Source organism: Anticarsia gemmatalis, chromosome 29 (genome assembly GCF_050436995.1).
Source record: "Anticarsia gemmatalis isolate Benzon Research Colony breed Stoneville strain chromosome 29, ilAntGemm2 primary, whole genome shotgun sequence".
Lineage (NCBI taxonomy): Eukaryota > Metazoa > Arthropoda > Insecta > Lepidoptera > Erebidae > Anticarsia > Anticarsia gemmatalis.
In genome coordinates this window covers 3,630,673-3,643,350 of record NC_134773.1, presented here as the reverse complement: position 1 = coordinate 3,643,350, position 12,678 = coordinate 3,630,673, and the positions used below count along the sequence as shown (strand labels likewise).

General features: G+C 34.7%; 2 protein-coding genes across 11 annotated transcripts in view; both read left to right on the top strand.

Annotated features, from left to right (window-relative positions):
- Positions 1–12,678, top strand: part of LOC142985169 (zinc finger protein 711-like) — a 59,738-nt gene that overhangs the window by 19,884 nt on the left and 27,176 nt on the right. Inside the window, exons 5-6 of one of the 10 annotated variants that reach the window (XM_076133169.1) lie at positions 9,748–10,901; positions 11,444–11,581. The exons of 5 other annotated variants lie outside the window; for them this stretch is intronic. In XM_076133169.1, the coding sequence (XP_075989284.1) occupies positions 9,748–10,901; positions 11,444–11,452 (1,163 nt within the window). In that variant the 3' untranslated portion in view covers positions 11,453–11,581. Of the gene's footprint in view, positions 1–2,356; positions 2,522–4,402; positions 7,527–7,600; positions 9,418–9,747; positions 10,902–11,443; positions 12,645–12,678 lie in introns of those variants that run through there. 4 more of the 10 variants (XM_076133166.1, XM_076133176.1, XM_076133170.1 and 1 more) reach the window with 4 other exon arrangements.
- LOC142985244 (uncharacterized) lies at positions 145–2,321 on the top strand. Its single transcript, XM_076133285.1, has one exon. It carries the CDS (start codon positions 599–601, stop codon positions 1,664–1,666), a length of 1,068 nt encoding a protein of 355 aa, XP_075989400.1. The 5' UTR covers positions 145–598; the 3' UTR covers positions 1,667–2,321.

The following is a 12,678-nucleotide window of genomic DNA, read 5'->3' as shown; positions in this document are numbered from 1 at the left end:
TAGCTGACCTGGCAAACGTTTTGCCAAATAAATAAAAAAAAATAGTGTCACTTAGGGTTATGAAAAATAGATGTTGGCGGATTTTCAGACCTTCTTATCTTAATATGCTCACAAAATTTCATGACAATCGGTCAAGCCGTTTCGAAGGAGTATGGCAACGAAAACTGTGACGCGAGAATTTAATATATTAGATATACTTCTGCAGTCTGTATGCATGCATAGGTACATAAAAAACGCCTCTTTTTTCCCTGGTGGCAGAGATAATAAAACGCTTGCGACGATCCCTCCAAAGTAGTGTTGCATCATTCACTTTCATACATCTGCAAAGTCCCTAACCCGCACTTGGCCTGCGTGGTGGACTAAAGGCTTAACCCCTCCCTCATTACGGGAGGAGACCCTTGCCCAGCAGTGGGACATTAATGGGTTTAATTTATTACCTACGTAAGGTGTTAATCAATGTCTTACTTCGATTAAGTAAATACTCGATAAAGCGTGGGTTTGGTAACTATCAAAACATCAAGAAAAATAACCAATTGTTTTCTTTATAGGTAAAGGGAATAAACGTAAAGCGAAAACTGCTAGCGCATATAAAGCCAACATGTTACAACAGAGGGAAGAATTGCGGAAATTAGTTAGCAATGTTAAGGAAGTACTCCAATGTTCGAATGCAAGCCCTTTATTTCGTAGAGGGAATGTAGGGTACATTTGCTGTTACTGCCCTTTGGAGTACCCAAACCCTGCAGACTTAAAAACCCATTGTCATACAGAACACACACATCAATATAACCCAGCCTCTTTTTACATGAGAAGCAGAAAAGCTGAATACTTCGTTCGTTTAGATATAACCGATTTGAAATGTAAATTATGTTCTGAAAATATAGATTCGTTAGAAGATCTGCTTCAACATTTAATAGAGCACAAAAGGCCGATATATACTGATATTCGGAATCAAATTATGCCGTTCAAATTTGATACGGATGCGATGAAATGTTGTAAATGTCCTAGCGTCTTCGAACGATTCAAAATGCTTCAAGAACACATGAACACACATTACAGAAATTATATCTGCGATGTGTGCGACTTGGGTTTTCTGATAAAAGGTAGTCTTATCCGACATTTAGCTACACACAAACTGGGGACTTTTAAATGCAGTTTTTGTCACAAAACGTACGACACGGTACTGAAAAAGAAATATCACGAAAAAGCCGTGCACATTTTGATGTCAATGACTAGCGTGTGCAGTTACTGTAATGAGAGATTTCCGACGAATTTCAAAAAGGAGGACCATTTGGCTGCTGTGCATGGAATTTGTATAGAAAAATACAAGTGCAGAGCTTGCGACAAAACGTTTAAGAGAAAAGGAGCGTTATCTATACATACGAGAAAAGACCATTTAATGGAACGAAATCACAAATGTGTTCAGTGCGATATGAAGTTCTTCACAAGCACTCAGTTGCAACAGCATATGGTCAAACACACTGGTGTCAAAGCGTTTAAATGTACCGTGTGTTGCAAGTCTTATGGCAGAAGAAAGACTTTAGCGGAACATATGAAGATACATAATGATGTAAAAAGATTTAAATGTGAACATTGTGGGCATGCGTTTGTTCAGAAATGTGCGTGGAAGAGTCATTTTAGGATAAGACATGCTGATATTGTACTATAGAATTTAAACCATACTATTATAAATTGTAAAGTAACTTTGGTGATACGCCTTCCCGCTTAAACTTTAGACCAAAAGTTCAAATTTAAATTGAATGAAAATTAAATGAAAGTTAAAAAAGTTAAAACCCGAGAAAGGTTATAAGATACTTTGTTTCACGAAAATCCCACGGACTATGTGAGTAAAACGTTGACCGGTATCCCACGCGGACGGGGTCATAGGCAATTATAGCTATCTTCACATAAAATCTAGTTTTTTTATGGGAATTAGAAGGAACAAAAGGAATCTACACGTAACGGCTGACATAGCCTTGATGTCGGGAAGCTTTATTTCAAAAGAATCTCTCAAAAGGAATAGGTATTTAAAAATGCTACTTGTAAGCGATCTCTACATATATTAAATTTTTTGAAATACCTAAAACTTCGCTTTATTTGATTTCACTATAAATGAAGGTATTTGGTACTAGCTGTTTCTTTAATGGTTAAAAATAATTTCGATGATGTTTCATTGATACACGAAGCTTATTAATAATTTTTAATTTATTTCTTTTATAGCCCGAACTTTAACTTAATAGGACAATGCTAAAACCACACTTAAAAAAACTCCATTAAACAAAAACTAGAGCATTAAGGATTATATTTATAATTACGTTGAAACCACGAACAATTAGAATAACGGACGTTTTCTTTGTAGGTGAAGAAGAAAAACCGGACTTAACAGTCCTGGATAAAAATATATTTAACAAACCTGCCAAACGGAGGACCTTGGCAGTGAGACTTAAAACTGAGACGAAGGAATTACACGAGGAAACAGCTAAATACGTCGCTGAGAAAGCGAAACGCAAAGAAGAGAAACAAGGTACAATTGAAGAATTGCGAAAGAATAATCATAATCTTGTGCAAATAATCAAAAGTACGAACGCGACGCCGATTTACAAGCAAACTGATTTGGGTTTCTTCTGTCTTTTCTGCAATAACCACTGTAAAACGCCAGCCGATTTGAAAAAACACTGCTTAGATGAGCATAGTGATAAAATTAGCGATAAAAAACAACATATCAAGAAAAAAGAATGGATTAAACTCGATATTACGGATTTAAAATGTAATATTTGTAACACAGAACTAGATTCCTTGGACATATTATTCAAACATTTAAACGACCATAACAAAATGATACATTTGGATATCAAAAATTTGATAGTACCATTCAAATTTGATTACGAGTCTATGCGTTGTTGTATTTGCTCGAGTATTTTCAGCAAATTCAAAACTTTGAATGAACACATGCATACACACTACCGAAATTATATTTGCGAAGTTTGTGAACTAGGTTTCGTAAACCAAATTTGTCTGTTTCGTCATTCAAGAAGTCATTCATATGGTGATTTTAAATGCAACGTCTGCCCTAAAGTCTTCAACACAATGAACCGGCGCATGGAACATATAAGATCAGCACATTCTCAAAAAGGTACCCATAAGTGCGGGTATTGCAGCGAAAGGTTCAATAATTGCTTGAAAAAAGACGACCATTTGAATAAAGTTCATGGTATCTCGTATAAGGCTAAGTGTCATGCTTGTGATCGATCTTTTAAGACCACATGGGCACTGACACTACATACTAGAAGAGACCATTTAATGGAAAGGAATCACGCTTGCAACCAGTGTGATAAGTCATTCTTTACTCAGGATTTGTTAAAAGCTCACGTGTATACTCATTTGGGTTTAAAAAAATACAAATGCGATATTTGTTTAAAGAATTTTGCGAAGAAATATTCTTTGACTGTTCATATGAGGACACATAATAATGATAGACGTTTCAAATGTGAGCATTGCGGACTGACGTTTGTACAAAAGTGTAGTTGGAGAGGGCATATGAAGAATAAGCATGGCGATGTGGATGCCTAGGTCTTGAATATAAAGCTTTCTTGCGCAGAATTTATGCGTATTACTTAAAACAATCTGTCGTGCACGACTAACCCCCGGTTTCTGAGATACATTAGGCGGTAGTTTAGCTATTCAATAGTGTCAAAAAAACTACCGCTAATAGATAAACTACCGCTAAATGTACTCAAAAACCGGGGGTAAGTCGCTATGTAGGCCTTATGCCCAGTATCTGAGTACACTAAGCGGTAGTTTATCAATTCAATAGCGTTTTTTATATGGGTTTAAACGCTATTGAATAGATAAACTACCGCTAAATGTACCTCAGCAACCGGGGGTTAGTCCATTACGGTGGTCAAATGCGAATTTGGGATTGAATACTTAACTTATATTATACTAGTGGCTTCGCCTGATTTGAACAGTTATTTTACAAAAAACCTTAGCTATTTTAACACATAAACCTTCTTGAATGACTATCTATTAAGAAATAACTGCATCAAAATCCTTTGCGTAGTTTTTAAGATCTAAGCATACGTACATCTGATACATCCATACATCGGGACAGACGCAGCGACTTAATTTTATGAATAAATACAAAAACACATACTTTAAATCACGCTTTTTCCCCATAGGGGTAAGCAAAGACCAGAGATCGCCATTTAGTACAATCCTTATAAACTTCCATTAAGTACTACTACAGACGCATGAAGCGACTTTATATATAAATACAAAACGTACATAAAATCACGCTTTTGTCTTTTACGCGTAGGCAGAAACCAGAGAACGCCATTTAGTACGATCCTTACAAACCTCCCTTACTTATAAATACAGAAATAAAACAAAGTAATTTTATTTGTAGGTAAACAAATCATCAAAGAGGAAAACCAAACGGCCATTGAGACCACAAAACCTCGTTCAAAGATCACCGAAGAAGTTAAAAGGAGAAACGAAATAAAACAAAACGAACACAACATTTTACAAATACTTTCTTATACTAACTCCACACTTATTGATAGAAAAGATGACACCGGTTACTACTGCTATTATTGCAATACAAATTACAAAGACCCAGCCATTTTAAAACAACACACACTCGAAACCCACTCAAACGAGGGAAAAACAAAAAAATATTTCGAAAAAACAAAAAATAAAAGACTTCAACCCGCCAAATTGGATATAACTGGCTTAATTTGTAACATTTGTAATAAAAATATTGATAGTTTAGAAAAGTGTTTTAATCATCTAAATAATGATCATAAGAAAATTATTCATATTGATGTTAAGAATTTAATATTGCCGTTTAAATTTGAAACCGAGAAATTATTCTGCTGTATTTGCAGCAACAGTTATCATAATTTTAGAACACTTCTCGTACATATGCATGTACATTATAGAAATTATATATGCGAAATATGTGACGCAGGTTTTGTAACCGAGAGTACTCTAGCCACACATTCTTTTATACACAAAACCTGTAATTTAAAATGCAATACTTGTTCAAAAGTCTTCGAAACGGTCTCCAGAAGACAGTACCATGAAAAGACGAAACACCGTGATAAGTTATTGTTGTACAAATGCGGGTACTGTATAGAAAGGTTCGATGATTATTATAAGAAAAATAGACATTTAAGTACAGTTCATGGTATAAATAAAAGTATAAATTGTGGAGCGTGTGATAAAGTTTTCAAATGTAAGAAAAGTTTAGGTGTTCATATGAAAAAACATCATTTGATGCAACGCGATTTCAAATGCCCGGATTGCGATAGATTCTTTTGTACTAACAGTCAGTTGAAACTCCATATGGTGATGCATTCGGGTGTTAAAAAGTTCGAATGTGATTTATGCTCGAAGCTCTTCGCTCGGAAACATACTTTGGTGGAACATATAAGGATACATAATAATGATCGGCGGTTCAAGTGCGAGGTTTGTGGACAGGCGTTCATACAAAAATGTAGTTGGAGGGCTCATATGCAGAATAAACATGGAGAGAGTACTTCGTAAGATACTTCTCAAAAAATATCTAAAATAATAGTGTTAAGGAGTCGGACTCACGCACGAAGGAACTTGTTACTTGTATGGGGGATCCCCCTTAATATATTTTATTACTAGCTTTTACACGCGACTTCGTACGCTGTCTTAATTTTCCCATTATACCTCATTTTCTTGGGGTAAATAGTAGCCTATGTCCTTTATCGGGTGCCAAAATGTCTCCATACCAAATTTCATGCAAATTGGTTCAGTAGTTTAGGCGTGATTGAGTAACAGACAGACAGTTAAAAGTTACTTTCGCATTTATAATATTAGTATGGATTAGTATTTGTTGCTATAGCGGCAATGGAAGTGCATAATTTGTGAAAATTTCAGCTTCCTAGTTATCACGGTTTATGAGATACAGCCTGGTGACAGACGGACGGACAACAGAGGCTTAGTATTAAGTAATAGGGATTTTTTCCCTTTGGGTACGAAACCTTGAAACCCTGTCCCACTTCTGGGCAAGGGAGTGAGGGAGAGGTCAGGCCTTAAGTCCACCACACTGGTCTGGTACGAGGTTTTGACACCAGATGACTACTAACCATAGTCATCCGATAGAATCAGATCTCTATTTATGCTTTGATGTGTCGAAAGAGATCGAAATGAATCTTTTATTGTGATAGCATAGCTTAATGCCTATGTATATTCTGAATGAAGTATCTAATCTAATGCAAGTTAGAATATGAATCGAATAATATTAATATTAATCGTTGGCGCGGTCATTCCATAGATGGGTGACCGCATAGTGGTATTTGAACTGGGCGTCTCCGTGCTTCGGAGAGCTCGTAAAAAGTCGGTCCCGGTTTTTGTCGATTAAGATAACAGTCGTTAAGCCATGTCAAAGGCCTTCGGGTGGCTTGAACAACTTTGACACTAGGTTGACCACTAACCATACGATAAGAAGAAGATCCTATAAAATTAAAAGATTTTTATGATAAACAGTATCCTATGTGTTAATACACGTTTTAAACTATTTGTATTCCACATTTCAACAAAATCCATTTAGTCGTTTTTGCGTCAAAGTGTAACAAACATTCATACATACTCACAAACTTTCGCATTTATAATATTAGTAGGACTACTGTATTTTATGTAATAACTATAGGCCAATGTATTTAATGTAAATACTTGTATAGAATTATTTTAAGACTCATATTCGTGTCATTTCAAACGTGCTAAGTCATGTCATCATATCTGTGTCTCTCACTCACTACACATTGTCACATTATTATGATTATTTTGATTATGACGTAGTGAGCACGATTGTAACGACTTGACACCCGGTTTCTGAGGTACATTTAGCGGCAGTTTATCTATTCAATAGCGTTAAAACTCATGTAAAAAACGCTATTGAATAGATAAACTACCGCTAAATGTACTCAGAACCGGGGGTAAGTCATGTCATTATATCGGAGTCTCTCACTCACTACACATTGTCACATTACTATGATTCTTTTAATTATGACGTAGTTCGATCTTAGTGAGTGTAATGACCTGAGTATTGTATATTAAAATGTATTTTATTAATACACTGTTGTATTTTAATTGTTAGGAAATTTCGTCTGTAAATGTAAATAAAAATAATATGTATACGTACATATATGATGTAGATTTAATTTCAAAATATGTGAATTGTAAATTATATAAGTGTCTGTATAGAAAGAGAATTATAATTTCAAATACAAGTATTCTAAATTAAAATGAGTTTGCTTTTAAAACCCTCCAAAGTTTCATTCATCATTTAACATTAACAAAAGATTTTTGCGCGATTTTCAGACCAGTAGTTCCTGAGATTAGCGCGTTCAAATAAACAAACTCTTCAACTTTTATAGTATAGACTATGGAAAATAGCAAAAAAAAACTGTATTAAAGTGGTTTCTAATCCGAAAAATCTACGAAAATTTCACAGGAAGCTTGCTTTGGGTACCTATTTTATGAGCATTGTTTTAACCGATGACTATTTTATATGCTTACCGTAAATAAACTCACGAACACACGAAAACACTGAACTTTTATTTCTTTATAGGTAACCAACAAACCAAAACAACAGGAATCAATAAAATCGAAAATACGGACGCAAAGCAGTCTAACGTAAAAAAAGGAACGGTTCAACGGGAATTTGAAAAGCACGAACACAATTTAAGGCAAATCTTAGATTTTACAAACGCTACAGCAATTTACAAACATACAATCATAGGTTATATGTGCTGTTTCTGCACCCAACAGTTTGCAAAACCTGCTGATTTAAAACGACATACTTTAGACACTCATAAAGGTGACACAAATGTCAAAGGATGCTACGATTCTGCGGCTAACAGAATCACTACCTACAGATATTCAATCAGACTGGACATTACCGACCTAATTTGCAAAATTTGCGACACAAAAATCGATTCTCTAGAAGATGTTATATCACATTTGAGTAACGAACATAAAAAAATGTTTTATTCCGACATCAAGAATCACATTATGCCGTTTAAATTTGATACGGATAAACTGACTTGCTGCCTCTGTTTAAACATTTTCGATAAGTTTAAAGGTTTGCAAGAACATATGCATAAACATTACAGGAATTTTATATGTAATGTGTGTGATGCTGGGTTTATAAACATGGGTAGTTTGAGAACTCATGCTAACACGCATGTGAAAGGAACTTTCGCTTGTACATATTGTCCGAAAATCTTCGATTCGGTACCGAAACAAAAATCTCATATTCGCACTGCTCATACACATAAAGATGTTATAAACCGCTGTCCACATTGCAATGAAGGTTTCAGGGAATATTATAAAAGAGAAGAACATTTATCAAAAGTGCATGGAGTAGAAAATAATGTGTTTAAATGTAACGCGTGTGAAGAAGTCTTCCTTTCTGCAAAGAATTTAAGGAGACATGTTAAAAAAGACCACTTGATGGACAGACGGCATCGCTGTTCGTTATGCGATATGCAGTTCTTTAGGCTTCATGATCTATCTATGCATATGGTTAAACATACGGGAGTGAAAAAGTTCAAATGTGAGGTCTGTTTAAAGAGTTATGGGAGGAAAAAGACTTTGAAAGAACATATGAAGATTCATAACGGTGATAGACGGTTTCGATGTGAAGAATGTGACGCCACGTTTGTACAGAAATGCAGTTGGAGGAGCCATGTGAGGAATAGACATGGATTGATTGCTTCTTAAGTTAAATACGTATATAAAAACGCCTTTTTCTCATAGCAGGCAGAGATCAAGCGCCACTTGGTACGATCTTTATAAACTTATTAAATACATAGATTAAAAACGCCTTTTTCCGACAGGGGTAGGCGAAAACAAAATAACGCCAGTAAGTACGATCCTTACAAACTTCCCTTGCCTCATTCACATTCTGATTTCTTTCTTGAGTTAAAAGTTTGGTTTCTTATCTTTGTCTGCGTGGAAAAGATGTCCATAGTAGAAAGTCTTATATTTTGGTCTAGGTTATAAACTATCTGTATACCGAAATCCGTCTAGTTTTGGCGTGATTGAGGAACAATTTTTCATATGAAACTTTTACATTAGTACGATGTATTACTGTTGGGCAAGGGCTTCCCGGATTGAGGGAGTGGTTTAGTCTTGAATCCACCACAATTATCCAGTATGTATTTCATAAGTCTATATCTGGAATAAAACTATTGAATTTAAGTATTTAGTCATTCTAATTAGTTCGTCAAAAACAAAACAAAAATGAAAATAATATGTAGATGTATGGTTATTGAAACCTTTATAATAATCTGAATTATCAAATCAATCAATGTCCGATAATCACGTTAGGCTCAAAAACTGGTTTATTAAGAGGTAATAAAGTTATTACATGATTTATGTATTACTCTTTACACTTAGTTAACATAAATTTATTGTAAGTATGTATATAAACTCTTTTATAAATTGTTTGTACAATATGATATGATGATCTCAATAAATAATATTGTAATTATGTATAGTTTTATTTAAACACATTTAACCAATCGAAATGTTAATTTAGTTTAACGCTTTAGTTAATAAAATTTTAGGTATTGACCCCTTAACACCAAAATTGTATTCACATTTCGCTCAAACGAAAACGTTAATAGTGGCGCCCTATTCGACGATACAGTTATTTTTAAAAATCTTTTTCAAAATTTTACCCACCAAATGACCACAAACTTTTCTTTGTAGGTAGTCCGACGAAAGTTAAAAAAGAAGAGAAAATCGTCACAAAAGACAGTGACAATGAAGATGAAATACCTGTAGAAAGTGTTAAAAACCAAATAGCATCGAGAACAGAACGAATCAAACACCGGGCTAATATCAAAGAAATACTTCTCAATTCTAATGCAACACCTATTAGACGATACGGAGGGATGGGATACACTTGTTCCTACTGTTCAGAACAATATACAAAACCTGCAGACTTAAAAAAACATACTTTAGATTCCCACAAAGATGTTTCCCAAGCGAATTTCATGAAAAACATGAACATGTCCGAGTATGTCGTGAAATTAGATATTACCTCTCTAAAATGCAAGCTTTGTTCAACAAATATTAATACTCTAGAAGATTTAATGAAACATTTGAAGAACGATCACGGAAAAGTCATATATGAGGATATTAAAAATCACATATTTCCTTTCAAATTCGAAGGGGACGTGCTCAAATGTGTGATGTGTCCTACCACTTTTGACAAATACCGAGTGTTAGCTAGCCACATGCATATACATTATAGAAATTTTATATGCGAAGTGTGCGATGCCGGTTTTGTTAATCGCAATTCTTATGCCCAACATTTAGAAAATCATCGAACGGGTGCATTTAAATGCGATTTCTGTCCGAAAATCTACAGTACTCAGGTGAAAAAACGTTTGCATGAAAGAACAGCTCATACTCACGTTGACGCAATGAATAGATGCAGTTACTGTGGCGACACTTTCAAAGATTATAGAAAGAGGGAAGCCCATTTAGCAGCCAAACACGGCATTGTAACATCTACACCGAAATGCCAGGCTTGTGATAAAACCTTTAGTAGCAGAAAGATTTTAAGTATTCACATCAAAAGAGATCATTTGCTTGAAAGGCCACATAAGTGTACGGAGTGTGAGATGTGTTTTTTTTCGACCAGTCATTTGAAGAATCATATGGTGAAACATACTAAAACGAAGGATTTTAAATGCACGATATGTGCTAAGTCTTTTGGAAGGAAAAAGACTTTAAATTCTCATATGAAGATTCATGGTGACGAGAGGTTCGCGTGTGAGCATTGCGGGAGAACTTTTATACTTAAAGGCACATGGAAGTCCCATTTGAGGTCTAAGCATAATGAAATTGAGCCTACGGTAATTTATTGTACTTTATCCAGTAAAAACTAACTGTTTTAACTTAAATTATTAATAAATATTAAATGTGTAGTGTATTTTTTATACCAACCCATGCTAAGGTACTTCTCTAGGTTAATCATGCTCCCACGCGTGTAAATTAAGTAAAAAGAAGTTGCTTCTTTGATCGTTCATCGATATTTTATCGATATTTAAAATGTTGAGTGTGGTTCGAAGTTTTCGGCCTAGTAGGTTTTAAAATGATAGGAAGATTAAATGTACTACTTACTATTGTTACTACTGTATTTAATATCTTTAATACCGCTATTCTTAAGCCATTGGCTTTCTTTACGAATGCCTACGTCATAACATCTACCTGCATGGCTAATTTAAGATTAAAACTATCTTGTATTCTAATCCAGGTTATACATACCAAATTTTTCCATTACCCGTTCGTTTATCGCGTCATTGAATAACAAACATCGTAACTCTCGCATTTAACAAGTAACCAACATTATCCTTAAAGAAACAAAACCTTCATAAGACTTTTCTTTTATTTATAGGGACGTTAAAAGGAGATACAGTTAAAACAAAAATACAAGCAACGAAGACGTCTTACAAACTAATACCTACTTTAAAAGAGGTTGATAAACACCGAGGGAATATAAGACAGGTGTTGCTATGGTCTAATGCCACAGCGATACGGCGACATGGCGACCGCGGTTACAGTTGCTGCTACTGTCAAGAACAGTATCACGACCCATCAGAATTAAAATCACACACATTAGAATCACATCCAGATGTCCACAATGGCTGCTTTATGAGAAACAGAATGTCCAAATTCGACGTCCGTTTAGACATCACTGGTTTAAAATGTAAAATTTGCAACCAAAATATTGATACAATAGAAACTTTAGTGCAACATTTGAAAGACGTTCATGAGAAAAACTTGTTTACAGATATAAAAAATCATATGATTCCGTTCAAGTTTGATAAAGAGATTTTAGAGTGTTGTATTTGTATGAAGAATTTTGTCAAATTTCGCACTTTGATGGAACATATGCATATACATTTTAGAAATTATATCTGCGAGCTGTGTGACAGTGGTTTTGTTAACGAGCAGAGTATGAAAAGTCACATCGCTACTCACAGTACAGGGGCTTATAAATGCGATCATTGCGACGCCATTTTTGGGACTATGGTGAAGAAACGTACTCACGAGAAACTGAAGCATACAAATAAACGAATCCAGATCAAATGCGGCTACTGTAATGAATCATTTGAAGACTACAGAAGGAAAGAAGCACATTTAATAGCCACTCATGGCTTAATAGTACCTACATCAAAATGCAACGCTTGCGATAAGGTTTTCAAAGATCGGAAACGATTAACACTGCATATAAAAAGGGACCATTTAATGGATAAAAGACATAAATGCCCGGAATGCGATATGAGGTTTTTCCAAAGCACTGAGTTGAAGGATCATATTGTTAAACATATAGGGTCAAGGGACTTTAAATGTAGTGTTTGTTCAAAGGCCTTTCCCAGAGCGAAATCTTTGAAGGAACATTTGAAGATACATGATGATGTGAGACGGTTTAAATGTGAGCATTGTGGACACACGTTTGTACAAAAGTGTAGCTGGAGAAGTCATATGAAGAATAAGCATAAAGAAATTGTATAATTCTTAAATTACTTATAGATTATACGCTTATGGAGTTAGGATGTTATTTAAGTATTTGGTTTAATAAATGGTTAATACTCTTGAGTTTTTTTATTTGAATTCTACTCAATACTT

Excerpts from the sequence above, each read along its gene's own strand:
- LOC142985244 (XM_076133285.1), top strand. The coding sequence starts at position 599 with ATGTTACAACAGAGGGAAGAATTGCGGAAATTAGTTAGCAATGTTAAG.